This window comes from Eptatretus burgeri, chromosome 1, assembly GCF_056783735.1.
Source record: "Eptatretus burgeri isolate ZD-2024b chromosome 1, Ebu_testis_v1, whole genome shotgun sequence".
NCBI lineage: Eukaryota > Metazoa > Chordata > Myxini > Myxiniformes > Myxinidae > Eptatretus > Eptatretus burgeri.
The window spans coordinates 14,519,456-14,534,433 of NC_140961.1; the positions used below are offsets into that span (position 1 = coordinate 14,519,456).

The following is a 14,978-nucleotide window of genomic DNA, read 5'->3' on the forward strand; positions in this document are numbered from 1 at the left end:
GTTTTCACCTCTGTTACGTCTGTTTGTCTGTGAACAAAATATCTCAAAAAGTTGTCTGGATTTGGACGAAATTTTGTGGAGAGCTTGGGTATGTGACAAGAATGAAATGATTAGATTTTAGTGAAGATCCGAATCCGGATCTGGATCTGAGAATTTTTTTAAAGTGATTCTTCACCATTGGAAGATAGGGCCAAAAACGACACACAGCAGGATATCTCAAAAGGTGGTGGACGGATTTGGATGAAACTTGGTGGGCAGGTTGGGTGTGTAACAAATCAGAATTGATTTGATTTTGGTGGAGATACGAATCTGGATCCTCAAATTTTTAAAGTGATTCTTCACCATTGAGTGATCGGGCTAAAACGATATATTGCACGATATTTAAAAAAGTTTAAGACTGATTCGGACGAAACTTGGTGGATGAGTTGGTTCAATGACAAGAACAAGCTCAATAAATTTTAGTTCAGGTCCGACTCCATATCCGGCCTATCAGTGGGACACAAAACGTAAACTAATCAGCCTGGCGGAGGTATGCACTCCACCGAGTGCCCTTCCAGTTGTTATTATTTTTCAATTTATTTATTTATTTATTTTAACATGGTCTAGTCTTGTGGAAGAACGATTATAGAACAAATCAGGACACAACATAAAGGGGAAAAAAACCAAGAGCAGGGCAGATGGAGAAAGTAAACGGAGATGAACAAACAAGAGATGCAGGTAACGATGAGGGGTAAGGGTGCAAAGTGTGAACAATATGGATACATAAGTGAAATTGTGTGTGACCGGTTTGTGATTTTTGTCAAGGTCTGAGGAGAGGGAAGAGGTTGCTGCCTGCCTGTCTGTCAGAAGGATGAAAGATGTCACGGCAGAGAATGGAGTCATCAGCAAATAGACAAAGAGGATTTTCCAGAGAGTCGGAGAGATCATTGATGAAAAACAGAAAAAGAACAGGGCCCAGAACGCTGCTTTGAGGAACTCCATCCTGGAGAAGAAGAGGGGATGAGAGAACTCCATTTAGGGCAACACGTTGGCTGCAACAGGAGAGGCATCTGCAAGCGATGAGTGATGGCTTTGGATACTGAAGGAAGAGAGTTTGGTGAGCAGGGCAGGGTGCCAGACCGTGTCAAAAGCACGCGATATGTCTAGCGATATGGCTCTGATTTAATGTCTGGCATTGAATACCTCCATCCATTGTTGGGAGAGCAGAATCAGCATATCCATGGTCGAGTGACGAGGCTTGAAACCAAATTGATGAGAGGAAATCAAGCAATTGGAGAAGAGGAAGGATTTAATGTCTGAAGCAATGATTGATTCCATAACCTTGCTGATGATTGGGAGAAGACTGATTGGTCTGTAGTTGTAGGGATCTGTTTTTGCACCTTTGTTATGCAGGGCAGTAATGTTTGCTGATTTTCAAGCAGTTGGCAGATGACCTTGAGCAAATGAGAGGGTGAATAGAGCAGAGAGAGAGAGTGAATAGAGCAGAGAGAGGGTGAATAGAGCAGAGAGAGGGTGAATAGAGCAGATAGAGGGTGAGCAAGTGCAGAGGAGCATGTTTTTAGGACATGTGGGCTGATGTCATCTGGACCGGTTTCAGAATCTGAGTCGAGATTTGACAGCAAGCTCTTCACTTTGTCAGGAGAAAAGGACACAGACTCCAGGGACAGTTGTGTGCGACTGGGTAAGGTGAGTGCAGAAAGCGAAAGGTTTCAGACAAGATTTAGATGCAAACGTGGAGTTTAGACATTCAGATTATATAAGTTTATTCAGGGTAATTCTGCACTGTCTCCTTTTGTGATTATTGCATTTATTTTACCACACCATGAAGTCCTTGCTTTCCCCTGCTGTACATTTGCGAATAAATCCCTTCCTGTGCCACATAACTTTCCTTGCTTTGTTAAATAAATGGATACATAAGTGTATTTATGGATACATATACAATATGGATACATAAGTGAAATTGTGTGTGACCGGTTTGTGATTTTTGTCAAGGTCTGAGGAGAGGGAAGAGGTTGCTGCCTGTCTGTCAGAAGGATGAAAGATGTCACGGCAGAGAATGGAGTCATCAGCAAATAGACAAAGAGGATTTTCCAAAGAGTCATTGAGATCAATGATGAATATTTAGAATAATATGGGGGCCCAGAACACTGTTTTGGAAACTCCAGCCTTGACAGGGAGAAGGGAGAGGAGATGAAAGGATTCTGTTGAAAGCCAGACGGTGGCTATGAAAGTAGAAGTCATTAATAAATGTGTGGAGTTGGCCTTGGATGCCATCGGCAGAGAGTTTGGAGAGCAAGCAGGATGCTAGACTATCAAAAGCTCGAGATATGTCCAGAGAGACGAGACGACCATGGTCTCATGTCTGATATTGAGGACCGACAACATTGTTGGGAGAGTGTAAAAGCATCATGTTCAAGTTAGTGACCAGGTCTGAATCTAAATTGAAGATCTGAGATGAGGCTGTTGGAGAAGAGGAATGCCTTTATGTTGACCTTGGTGATTGCTTCCATGATGTTACTGATGATTAGAAGTAAGCTAATAGATCTGTAGTAAAGGGGATACATTTTTGCACTTTTTATGTAATGCTGTGTTGTTGGCTGATTTCCAAGCAGATGGAAGATGACGTATGGTAAATAATGTGGTGAAAAGAGTAGAGAGGAGAAGCTCAAGAGCAGCAGAGGAGGTTTTTCAGACACGCGAGATGATGCTGGCAGTCCACTTTCAGAGTTGATGGTTGCCACAAACTTGTCCCCTTTTCAGGTGCAAATGACAGAATTCAGGAGCATTTGTTTTCAAATGTGAAGGATGGCTACAGAGAGGGAAGGGTTAGGGACAAGATTTTGAAGCAAACACAGAATTGAAGCGTTCAGCCTTCTCACAAGCGGAGTCAGCTGTGGCACCATTTGAAGTGAGTTAAGGGATGGACAAAGGGGAGCATCCACCATAAACCGACTTGACAAGGCACCACCAGGTTTTTCGGAGGGAGTCAAGTTTGAAAGCTTATTCTTGAGGTTGGACTGATGTTTTCTGCCTCTACTGAGAGTGGGGACATGCTTGTTGTGGAGTTTTTGGAATGCACTGAGATTGCCTTTGGTTGGATTAGCCTTCCAGGAAGAGAATGCAGGTCGTTTCAGAGCAACTGCCTCACCACGGGATGCAGTGTTCCATGAGTGGGAGGATGGGTAAGATAATTGAAGACTAGATGGGATGAATCTGTGCATAAGAGGGAGCAGTTTTCTGTGGAAGAATTCCCAGGCTGAATTAATATCAGTGGTGGTGGATACAGGAGACCAGTCCCTGAAGTGCTTTAAAAAAAACAAAACAAAACAAAAACTTGTGAATAAGCGAAGCACCAATGTAGAAGCAGGTCACACTTTGACACGTGGGGTCCACGCGTAGCGGGACCGTGAATGTCGGGGTCTGACAGTACTTCAGTTTAAATGAAGTTGCAGTGGGTTGGTGGAGAAGTGTCGTGTTCGGTACTGCTTCTGGATTACTTCAATCACACTAAACTTTCAATTGAAATCTTTATTTTTTATTTTTTACATTTTTTTAATGATCGTTAAAGTTGCTATTTTATTAAACTTGAAGTGCTGTATATGCTTAAACACTGTACAGGGTATCGTGTTTAATGAACTCCAATTACTTTTTGTAGTTTTTGCTTTTTAAAATCAATATCATATTCACAGCCATCTTATTTTTTTTACAAGTAAGGAAACCTGTTTTGGAGTTGAGATTAAAGTTTGCCAAAAGAAAGCTTTCATTGAGAATTTCATGCTGAATATTTGAAGTGTTCAAAAATTTTTTATGAATGGGATACATGCTCACAATTGTCCATGATGTGCTTTAAGAAATGTCCATTTGTATGACTTCTAATTATATATATATATATATATATATATATATATATATATATATATATATATATATATATATATATATATATATATATATATATATATATATATATATATATATATACCTTTGTAATAATAATGATGATGATCCCATTCCTTTCGTGCTGTAATGAGCATAAGGCTGCCGAGTACAGTCCTGGACGGGTCGCCTCTCCGACGCAGGATACTTGAATGACTTATTACCCCAATGAGTTAGTACTCATTTTGCCGACCTCAGAAGGATGGCAGGCTGAGTCGTCCCACCTGGTGTTGTTTCAACAGAATGACGGGCTCAAACTCAAGACCTGAAGATCTTAAGCCAGCCACCTTCACGGTTAACCTAACACCAGACTATATACCTACAGTATGTTTTAAAGAATAATAACAATAAAAACAAATAGTTGGCCTGTCTTGTATTGTAAATATATCATTTGTACCACTTTTAAATTTATTATAAATATGGTGAGTTGTATTAATTGTTTTGTTTGTCTGCACGTGCATGTTCTGTAACAGTGGTCAGTTTGGAATAGTGAAACGTGTGCATTATTCAAGAACATGGTGCTGGGAAACATTGTGCACCTCATGAAGTTTGGTTATGGAGCCACGGGTGAACTCCTTGTGGATCTCAGACGACCTCCATTCAGTCTTGAAGATAACTTGCCTCTATCCATCAGAGATGCCTTGGTTTTGCTTCACGTCTGCAGGTTCGGATATTATGTTGCTGTTTTTTTATGCCTCCGCTGACGAAGTCGCCGGAGGCATTATGTTTTCGGATTGTCCGTTCGTTGATATGTCCGTTCTTGCTAATTTGCTGGGTTTTTTTTTCTTCTTTCTGCAACCGTTTATCTGATTAACATGAACTTTTCACTATAGGTGTGACTACTCATGTAGAATGTTTTAATAATATGTTTATGTGGGAAAAATTACATGCCCAGACCAGGAATCGATCCCAGGTCCTCTGGAAAATCGTACCAGTGCTCTGCCATCTGAGCTATCTGGGCGACCCACAGGCTATGTGGGAGATCAGCCTGTGGTCACCCAGATAGCTCAGATGGCAGAGCACTGGTACGATTTTCCAGAGAACCTGGGTTCAATTCCTGGTCTGGGCATGTAATTTTTCCATATATATATATATATATATATATATATATGTATATATTTATGTATATATATATATATATATATATGTATATATATATATATATATATGTATATATATATGTATATATATATTCTTTATTTCCTGTTCATTTATAATTGTTTTAATGATAATTATGATGTCATAGGTTACGTGAAGTGGCAGTGTTGGAAAGAAAGGAAAAAAAATATTGGACCTCGATATCTTCAAAACCGCTCAATTTTATTGGGGGTTAGAGATGTGCAATACATTTTGGCAGGAGTTGTACTGTGTTGCATACCAGATCCCAGCTAAATGAAGAAAAGTAGTGTTCTCATCTTTGAAATGGCTTTGTTTGGCAGGTATCCACTTGCTCATCTCAATTGTGGAATTTTGTATGCCCAAAGAGCTCAAATTTCAATTGTAGACGAGGTTGAATAAATTGATGGGAGCTAGTCATTTTGAGAGGTGGATACCCATTTGTGTTGTGTATTTGCTGCTCAGCAAATTGTATGAGAGAAAAGATCTCACTTTGTCGCGAGTTTGTAATATGTTGTGGTCGCATCGGTGCAAAGAGAGAGGTTGTGGATCTTGGCCTTTTCTGCAAAGGCAAAGTTAAGCCAATCGGCCTTTGCACGAGCAGTGTTCATTGTCACGACATCTTTCAAATGTGAAGGAACAGATGATGTGAATGGTCCATCGACAGGCTTGTCCAACTGCCCCCAAGTTTTAGTTTGGTGAGAGATCTGTGCATTTGAACCTTAGGAGGGCCTTATGTTGATCTTTGGCACGTTTAGGATAGACATGATGGCTGTGAGCTTTCCAGTAAGGACACAAGTTTCCATCAGCGGGGTTGGCTTTCCAGAAAGAAAAAGTAAATCTGCTTTCTGTCAATTTTCTCCCTAAATGAAAATCTTTTGCTTGGGAAGTGATGTCTGCAAGGGTAGCAGCTAAAGGCGTAAATGTCTGAACCGATCGTCAGATAATGAAGAAATGCATTCCAGGCACTTTGTATGTCCAGATATGAAGAGGTAGTGGACTAATTGGTGGAAGGGAATGTGGATTGTAAGTCAGACCAAATCTACGCAATTCATATATATGCCTGACAAAACATCACCCTGTGGTTCTCTGACAATGAGTGAGAGACACTTTGAAGAGTATCTTATCTGAAGAAGAGGAGGAAAGTTTGGAGCAAACTTGGACATGATCCTATCGAGTAGAGAGTGTGGGAAGATGTGCCAGGAATCCAAAATACTGGTTCAGCATCGAGTTATCCATCTTGATTACTTTAACAAGCTTCTGGGTTTTGATAACTTGTCAACACTTTTTGGTATGATGCCTTTTTGTTTTTTGTTGAATAGTGAAAAAATACAGAATTTTTCATTAATGTTAAAAAAAAAAACTTCAACTCTCCTGTCAGCATTATTTTGCATCAGATGTGCTCTTATTCCTCTTCCTTCTGCTGTATTTTAAGATTTGCCTTATTATTATTATTATTTTTTTTCATCCAATATTATTGAAGGTTTAAGACACCACTGTCTGTTCCAAGTCCACCCACTCCTGCATCTTTGCAATGCATTGCACCGCCGATCCCACTGTGTTTGTTTCAGTGGTTTGATGTTGTCATTTGCCATGTTCAGAAGCTTTCCCTTTTTTTCATACACAAGGTACGTCGCAATTGCCGTGAAGTTTCTGTGCAAATAGCACATTGCCACTGAAATGTATTTGAATGACCAACTGTGCAACTTTCATATCTTTTGAAAGCCAAAATATGTGGGAATTTAGTCATTATTTCCTCTGCCACCGAAGGTGGACGGAGGTTATGTTTTCATGTCTGTCTGTCTGTGAGCAGTATATCTCAAAAAGTTGTGGACAGGTTGTGTGTGTGATAAGGAAGAATTGATGAGATTTTGGTGAAGATCTGGATCTGGACACTAGAGTTTTCAGTGATTATTCGCAATTGAGAGATAGTGCCAAAACGATATGGAGCACGATCTCAAAACGTTGTGGACGGATTATGACAACTTAGGGGTGAGTTGGTATAGGTCCGGATGCAGATCCGGCCTATCAGTGGAATACAAAATGTAAACTGTTCAGCCTGTTGGAGGTATGTGTTCCACTGAGTACCGTTATAGTTTTGTTTAATGGCTGCACTGGCTATGTTCAACTTCCATAACTAGAAGTGATGCACAAAACCATTTCAGCACTATCTTCATCACATGTGTCTCATGAAGTTTCGTTTAAGTTGTGCTCAGAGCATGTAGTTATAAAGGTAATGATGAGTATAATTTGAGGGGATTCGGAGTAGTGGCAGCAAAGACGTGGAGGTTGAGTGGAGGAAATGGGAGATATTGAGATATGTGGAGCAAGTAACTAATATTGTGAAGATGGAGATTGGGTAGGTGATTGAAGAGAAGTTGTAATAATGGTAGTGGGGAGTGAGAAGGAAGAACAGCTGGCTGCCAATGGTAGAACAATTATGGTCTGAATCAACATATTGCGACGTCCACGGGACTTGAACAGTCCCGCCAACGTAGAGTGAGCCGAAACGATGGAGGCGGTTTATTTGTTTATAACCCAAACATGGCGGTTCTCATCGCTCTACCGCAAACGGGACGAGGAAGGTGGCACGAGTCACTTTTCACTGAGTTGATGATGTTTATTTGTTTTTCTTATTAACCAGAAATAACAAGACTCGGCAAGAAGAGGGATCCGAGGCGATTCGACGGGATGGTGTGGGATCGGGCGTGGGGAAAACACAGACAATTCCAATGAATATACAGATCTCAAACCCTCTAAGGCGCCACGCACACACACACACACACACACACACACACACACACACACACACACACACACACACACACACACACACACACACACACACACACACACCCCCACACACACCCACACTCACGCACCCACCCCCCCACCCCCACACACACACACATACACACAGACACACATACACACATACACACATACACACATACACACATACACACATACACACATACACACATACACACATACACACACACACACACACACACACACAAAACGTAGCTATTTCTGGTGGTCAGGCTGGACCGTGGTGTGGACGCAACTGTCCCTGGATCGGCGTCGGACGAGCTGGCCTTGCTCTCGTCAGGGGGGGGCAGGAGAAACCGTGGTGCTGTCGACCTCCTGGTCCTGGCCCAAGTCCGCTCACAGCCACCAGGGAACCAGTTCTGGCGCCAAATTGCGAGCAGGAGAGGGAGGCAGGTCCGCCCGCCGTTCGACCCCGTACTCCGAGTCAGCAGAACCCCAGAGCCAACCAAGGTGAGGCACGAGGCTCAGCAAGGCTCCAGGACACAATGAAGAACACGATCGAATCAGCACAACAACAAGTACGCTTCCCGCGCAACAGCCTCCACACCAAAAAAACACGATCTTTTTGTCCCGATCTTCTTCCTCTTCCTTTTCGACCCCGAACAGAACCTTTTTATCCTCCTGCCCTCGTCACTTCCAATCGAGCCGTTTATTGGCCCACCGCCGTCGCCTTCCGCCAATCGTGATCACAGGGCGGAGCCATCCGCTGCACTGTCCTGTGACGTCACGGCCAGCCTCCAGGGACTACTAAAAGGGGTTTACGCAGACACACTTACCCTATCCCGTGTCCCTATCTAATTACGTGACAATTATCATTTCCCCCTTGAAGAAATGAACATTTACTAGACAACTTATCACCACTGAATTGCTACTTATTACATCGAGATCCTGGTAAACTCGAACAGCATGGCATACCTAATTAAACATCCTAATTACCCTTTGAATGCATACCCCCCCTCAAACGTAACAATATTATGTCACTAATATGTGTAACGACGGGGGTTCAAAAGGTTTTCAGCCTTCAGTACATAAGAAGCATGTTTGTTAAATAATTTTTTTTTTAATATATCCACCACGAGCCAAAGCAAGCCGCACTTTATCCTCCAGTACAAACTTTCACAAGTATGTTGCTTTTTTTGCAAAATGTGCATATATGTTGGACCACAAACTTTTTGAAAACCCCATGTACAGGAGTAGACGGTTCCTGTTGCATCCACTAATTTGGTTTTTATCTATGTTGTGGAATTTTATATCGTTTTGACTTTTACTTGATGATGTCAGTGTTGTCGTTTTAAATGGTTTCTCTGAACCGTTGTGGTGTCATAAAATGTGAATGATTTTCTGATTGGAAAAGCTGAAATACAAATCACACTCATGTTGTTAGCTGGAGTTCGAGACAAATACGGTTTTCCACAATATGATGTTGAAGTTGCAAGAGTTCGGAGACAGGCGTAGCTCACAGCATGGATGGGCGAGTGTCGGCCCACACTTTGTGGGACTGCACTGTGCTGCTCGATTTCCCTCTGATAATGGCTGGTACCGCGCAAGGATAATCGGTATGTTGCTCCTCACGTGTTCATCGTGCCTGGTGGTAGTTTCTTTTGTGCCAGTATGTCGGAAAGTCAATTGTGAATTGCAGCGTTGTTGTTTTTGTGCTAGATGTGCTGTCGGGAAACAAGGTGAAAGTCCAGTATGTGGATTATGGTAATGTGGAGGTTATTCCAGCTTCAGAACTGCAAGAATTACCAAACGAGTTCTGCAACCTTCCTGAACAGGTAGCCCTGCACTGTTAACAAAACCATTGGTCACAAATGAAACAAATGACATTTGAGCATTGTTGTTCCTTAAAAATAATAAATAAATAAATAAATAAAAATTCCAGCTTTTTAAACGAACTTTTTCAAAGATTTGGGTTTTTTTTCTTTTTTGCCGAAAGCACTCTGGCAATCACTGATAAACCTCTGAATGTTTAACGACGATACATTTGACCATCTCTGAGAGAAAAAAAACACACACACGCGCGCGCATACCTACCTCTTGTACTTGTAGTATAGATGAGGCTTGCTATTATTTTGGTTTCCCGTCTGCCACAATCCCACATATTCCCCAAATGGGACTTGAGATAAACAGACCTAATAGATGAAACATTGGGTAACGTTTTTCCAGTTTTTTTGCATTCGAAGTCGAGGCTCATGAAAGAGCTAGAACAGAGAACGGACCAGGACGCTGATGCTTTTTTTAAATTTCGCTTTTTAGGATCGGATATTCTTGTGAAATCTGATAATTTAAAGAAATAACGAGTCTTATAACTCAGCCGATATACCTATTTACTTTAATCAAGCAAGGCTACGCTCCCCCTCCTCCATCAATACACAAGAAAATGTGAAATTTCCAAAGCATTAAACTTATCTTTTTCTACTGATTGGAGAATATTGAGTAAACAAAAATTTAGTCACCTAACAAAATTAACCAGCTTCATTGAGCTGTATAATTTCATGCATTCACTGCTGCAAGACCTCACACCCTGTCCCCTAGAGGGACTGCCTATCCATAGTGTCTGCCAGATCTGTCTATATTTTCGGAGGTTTCGCGTGGTGCTCTTCAGGGAAACGAACCAAATGTGGTAAAAAAAACAAAAACAAAAACGGACGTTCTAAGAAAAAACAAACAAAAAAACAACCGAAAAACATTTGCACGGACCTCAAACCGATGTACCATGTGAGACATTCCCAGACGAGCAGGTAAAATGGCGGATTTTTTGCAATGTTTATTTCATGGGCGATTGAACTTTATGATATTTCCAAGGTTGTTCTGCATTCAGCAGCAACTCTTTTGTGGATCCTCATTTTTTGAACGAATTCATTTTATTTCATTAAATGCTGCATGCTTGGTGAAGACGGGCTTCAGAGTTAAAGGAATCCTTGATGGGATGCAGCCACAAGCTGGCCAACTGTTCCTTGTCATCTATTTAATTGGAGTGCTTGCATGAGTGTTTAAGCCACTTGTCAAGCGCCTTTTGTAGACAGCGGAACCATGCTTCATCATTCTGAGCAAACTGTTCACTCTCTGCAGACGCTTTTGCCGCGCCACATTCAGATGAAGTGGTTCGTGCTCCATCACCCCCGAGCGGGCGGTTCATGCTCAGTCACCCCCGAGCGGGCGGTTCGTGCTCAGTCACCCCCGAGCGGGCGGTTCGTGTGCCATCACCCCCGAGCGGGCGGTTCGTGCTCCGTCACCCCCGAGCGAGCGGTTCGTGCTCCGTCACCCCCGAGCGAGCGGTTCGTGCTCCGCCACCCCCGAGCGAGCGGTTCGTGCTCCGCCACCCCCGAGCGAGCGGTTCGTGCTCCGCCACCCCCGAGCGAGCGGTTCGTGCTCCGCCACCCCCGAGCGAGCGGTTCGTGCTCCGCCACCCCCGAGCGAGCGGTTCGTGCTCCGCCACCCCCGAGCGAGCGGCTCGTGCTCCGCCACCCCCGAGCGAGCGGCTCGTGCTCCGCCACCCCCGAGCGAGCGGCTCGTGCTCCGCCACCCCCGAGCGAGCGGCTCGTGCTCCGCCACCCCGAGCGAGCGGTTCGTGCTCCGCCACCCCGAGCGAGCGGTTCGTGCTCCGCCACCCCGGGCGAGCGGCTCGTGCTCCGCCACCCCGAGCGAGCGGCTCGTGCTCCGCCACCCCCGAGCGAGCGGCTCGTGCTCCGCCACCCTGAGCGAGCGGTTCGTGCTCCGTCACCCTGAGCGAGCGGTTCGTGCTCCGTCACCCTGAGCGAGCGGCTCGTGCTCAGTCACCCCCGAGCGAGCGGCTCGTGCTCAGTCACCCCCGAGCGAGCGGCTCGTGCTCAGTCACCCCCGAGCGAGCGGCTCGTGCTCAGTCACCCCCGAGCGAGCGGCTCGTGCTCAGTCACCCCCGAGCGAGCGGCTCGTGCTCCGTCACCATGAGCGAGCGGTTCGTGCTCCGTCACCCCCGAGCGAGCGGCTCGTGCTCCGTCACCCCCGAGCGAGCGGCTCGTGCTCCGTCACCCCCGAGCGAGCGGCTCGTGCTCCGTCACCCCCGAGCGAGCGGCTCGTGCTCCGTCACCCCCGAGCGAGCGGCTCGTGCTCCGTCACCCCCGAGCGAGCGGCTCGTGCTCCGCCACCATGAGCGAGCGGTTCGTGTTCCGCCAACCTGAGCGAGCGGTTCGTGCTCCGCCACCCCCGAGCGAGCGGCTCGTGCTCCGTCACCCCCGAGCGAGCGGCTCGTGCTCCGTCACCCCCGAGCGAGCGGCTTGCAGAATATGTCTCAATTACTGAGCCAAATATTTTTTCCACCTGTTGCACACAGCTGTTTATCTGTACTGATAAAAGGCTGTGTGTGTGTGTGTGTGTGTGTGTGTGTGTGTGTGTGTGTGTGTGTGTGTGTGTGTGTGTGTGTGTGTGTGTGTTTGTGTGTGTGTGTTTGTGTGTGTTTGTGTGTGTGTGTGTGTGTGTGTGTGTGATTGGTATCTACATATGCAGGTTTCAGAATGTGGAATTAGGTTCTCCCAGGGCAGGCTCAAAGTATCCACCTTCATTTCAGTAAGGGGTCACGATTCATGGACCAAACTTTGAAGTTTTCTGTTCTCAAAATTTTGTGCCGAGGGCGCTCTTCAGGGTTGTCGCTGAGCCCCAACTACAGTTGGAAGCTGTCTGGGCAGGCTCAAACACAAACCTGGTGTTGGCTTTGCGTTTGAGGTAGTAGCTTGGGATCCTCGGGTCCTGAGTTGAAGCTCCTTTGGCCGCTGAATTAACACCAGGGGATTGACTCAGCATGTCATCCCTCTGAGGTTGGCAAATGAGTACCAGTGTCGCAGCCAAAAGGCTGCACACGAAGGGAAGTGGATTGACGGATTTATTAAATCTCGTATTGGCGTGACACAGGTATGAGAGGCTGAATGGTCTCCTCCTGCGCATAATTTCCTTGTAGTTCGTTTGTAATAATATTCCTCGGGATGGTTTTTAGCTCACCTAAAAAGTTGTTCCGTGGAGCTGATGTGATGGTGCGTCATCCGTTTTTCTTTCTTCTCAAAAAAAAAATTACTTTCTTTTCCAAAACTACACATACAATTCCGACGAATCTTGACCACCATCTTCACGACCTGTGATGCACTAAAGTTTGTTCATGACGTAAAAAAATTTGGGGTCCAGGAGGGTCTATGGGGAAAAGGGGTGGTGCCCCCCAAAATAGGCATTTGCTTTCTTTTCTGAAACCACACACACAATTTCGATGAAACTTGACCACAACTTTTATCACCCGTGATGTACCAAGGTTTGTTCATGGCATTAAAAAAAAAATATCCATCGTTGTTTACTTTCTTCTCCATTATATATTTTGTGGGTCATTCATGCCTCCTCGTGGTTGCCTGGTTATCTTATCCAGCCACTACCAGGTGAGTGCCCAGGGGTACTGCCCAATGTTTAATATCTCTGTGAGGTTCTTTGTCATCATTCCTGTAGGTCGAGCTATCACTGGTACAACTTTGGCATTCTTCAGCTTCCAGGATCTTCTCTCTTCATTCTTGAGGTCTTGGTGTTTGGTCATTTTCTTGATTTCTGCATAGTTTAGTACAAAATCACTGCTATTAACACCTCGATCAGCAATGCCTTCTCTTTTTTTTTGCACCTAAGTATGATATCTGGTCGCAACGCTTTGTTTTCAATGTTCACGCTCTGGGATAATTCGGTCATACTTGAGCGGTAGGTACTTTCATGTTTTCAGTGATTACTTTTGGTTCATTTTCCCACAAATTATCTGGAACTGGGACATCAAAGTTTTTGCAGATGTGCCAGCAGATTACATTATAAACTCTGTTGTGTCGTTGTGTATACAGCTGTTCTGACATGAATTTGTTTTTGTGTGTGTTTTCAGTCATTAAGCATAACACATCATTCTCTTTACTAACCCCGCCTCCAACCTTCACCTTTCTCTCTTCTTTGTTTTTTTTCATCCTTCTCTCACTCTCTCTCCCCTCTCTCTCTCACCCCTTCCTGGCATCCCTCCCTCCCACGGTTTAGCAACATTTGGTGAGGCTTATCTCTCCTCACCTCCCCCCCCCGTTCTTCACTCCTCCCCCTTCCTAGCGTCCCCTCTCTCCTCTTCCTCTCTCTCTCTCTCCCCTCCCTCCTCTCTCAACCTCCTTCCTTTATACCTCACCCCCCCCCCCCCGTCGGCGACGTGTTGTATTTGCTTGTTTGTAATATTTAAAAAAAGTAATATATATATATATATATATATATATATATATATATATATATATTTGATATTGTGGAAAATAGATGAAATTCATTGAATCCATGACTTGAAATGGAAAACTAATCCCTGGCACGGGATTATTCGCAAAATATACCACTCAGGCGCGCCATGAAAGAAGTGGGGTGGAGACACTCAGCGAGGCGAGGCATGCTTGGGCTTTGCACCTTTGAAAAGAGTCTGGGTAAGAAGCTCAAAAATAACATGGAGTGGAATTTATTTTGTAAAACGGAATTTATCTTCCATGAAAACAAAAGGCACTTTTATGAAACAGAAAATCACAGGCCTTAAAATTTGTTAATGATTGCTGTTTTTCTTCCGGACCTCTCGGAGAACAAGGGAACGTCATCCGAGAGGCGAATGATGTAGATTTTCCTCCACTAATTATGTCCCCTCATATTTCTCTTAATAATAAATGAAAGGGAGGTAGTGCTTTGTAGAATTGGTCAATGCATGTACGCGCTGTCGTATGTGCAGCCAGTACGCATTCTTGGTGGTACACACGTACAAATATCTTGGCAGTCGTTGGATTAGGATAACCAAAGCTGTTTTCTTTTTGGGGAAATTAAGTTTCCAGGTTCATTAGCTGGGTGGATGTGATTACAAACTGGTTGGCTCCAGATAAGAAAGATACTCACTGAAGATGTCGAATGTGCAAACATGCGTTTGACCAACGAAATACGTAGTGAAGCAGCTGTGAAGAGCCACAGGGTTGGAGCAAAACTTGTGGAAAGCGAGTGAATTGAGATCCCATGACAAAACTACTTTCGTCACGTGATTCGAGAAAAGTGAGCCATCAGGAAATAAAACTTTTGCTTGTAAATACTTCAATTATCTT

At 44.2% G+C, this 14,978-nt stretch overlaps 1 protein-coding gene across 18 annotated transcripts in view; it reads left to right on the forward strand.

Annotated features, from left to right (window-relative positions):
* Positions 1-14,978, forward strand: part of LOC147033910 (RING finger protein 17-like) — a 238,704-nt gene that overhangs the window by 141,072 nt on the left and 82,654 nt on the right. For all 18 annotated transcript variants that reach the window (XM_085872863.1, XM_085872876.1, XM_085872821.1 and 15 more), the window contains 4 exons: positions 4,410-4,600; positions 6,536-6,680; positions 9,269-9,440; positions 9,544-9,659. In XM_085872863.1, the coding sequence (XP_085728989.1) occupies positions 4,410-4,600; positions 6,536-6,680; positions 9,269-9,440; positions 9,544-9,659 (624 nt within the window). The remainder of the gene's footprint in view (positions 1-4,409; positions 4,601-6,535; positions 6,681-9,268; positions 9,441-9,543; positions 9,660-14,978) is intronic.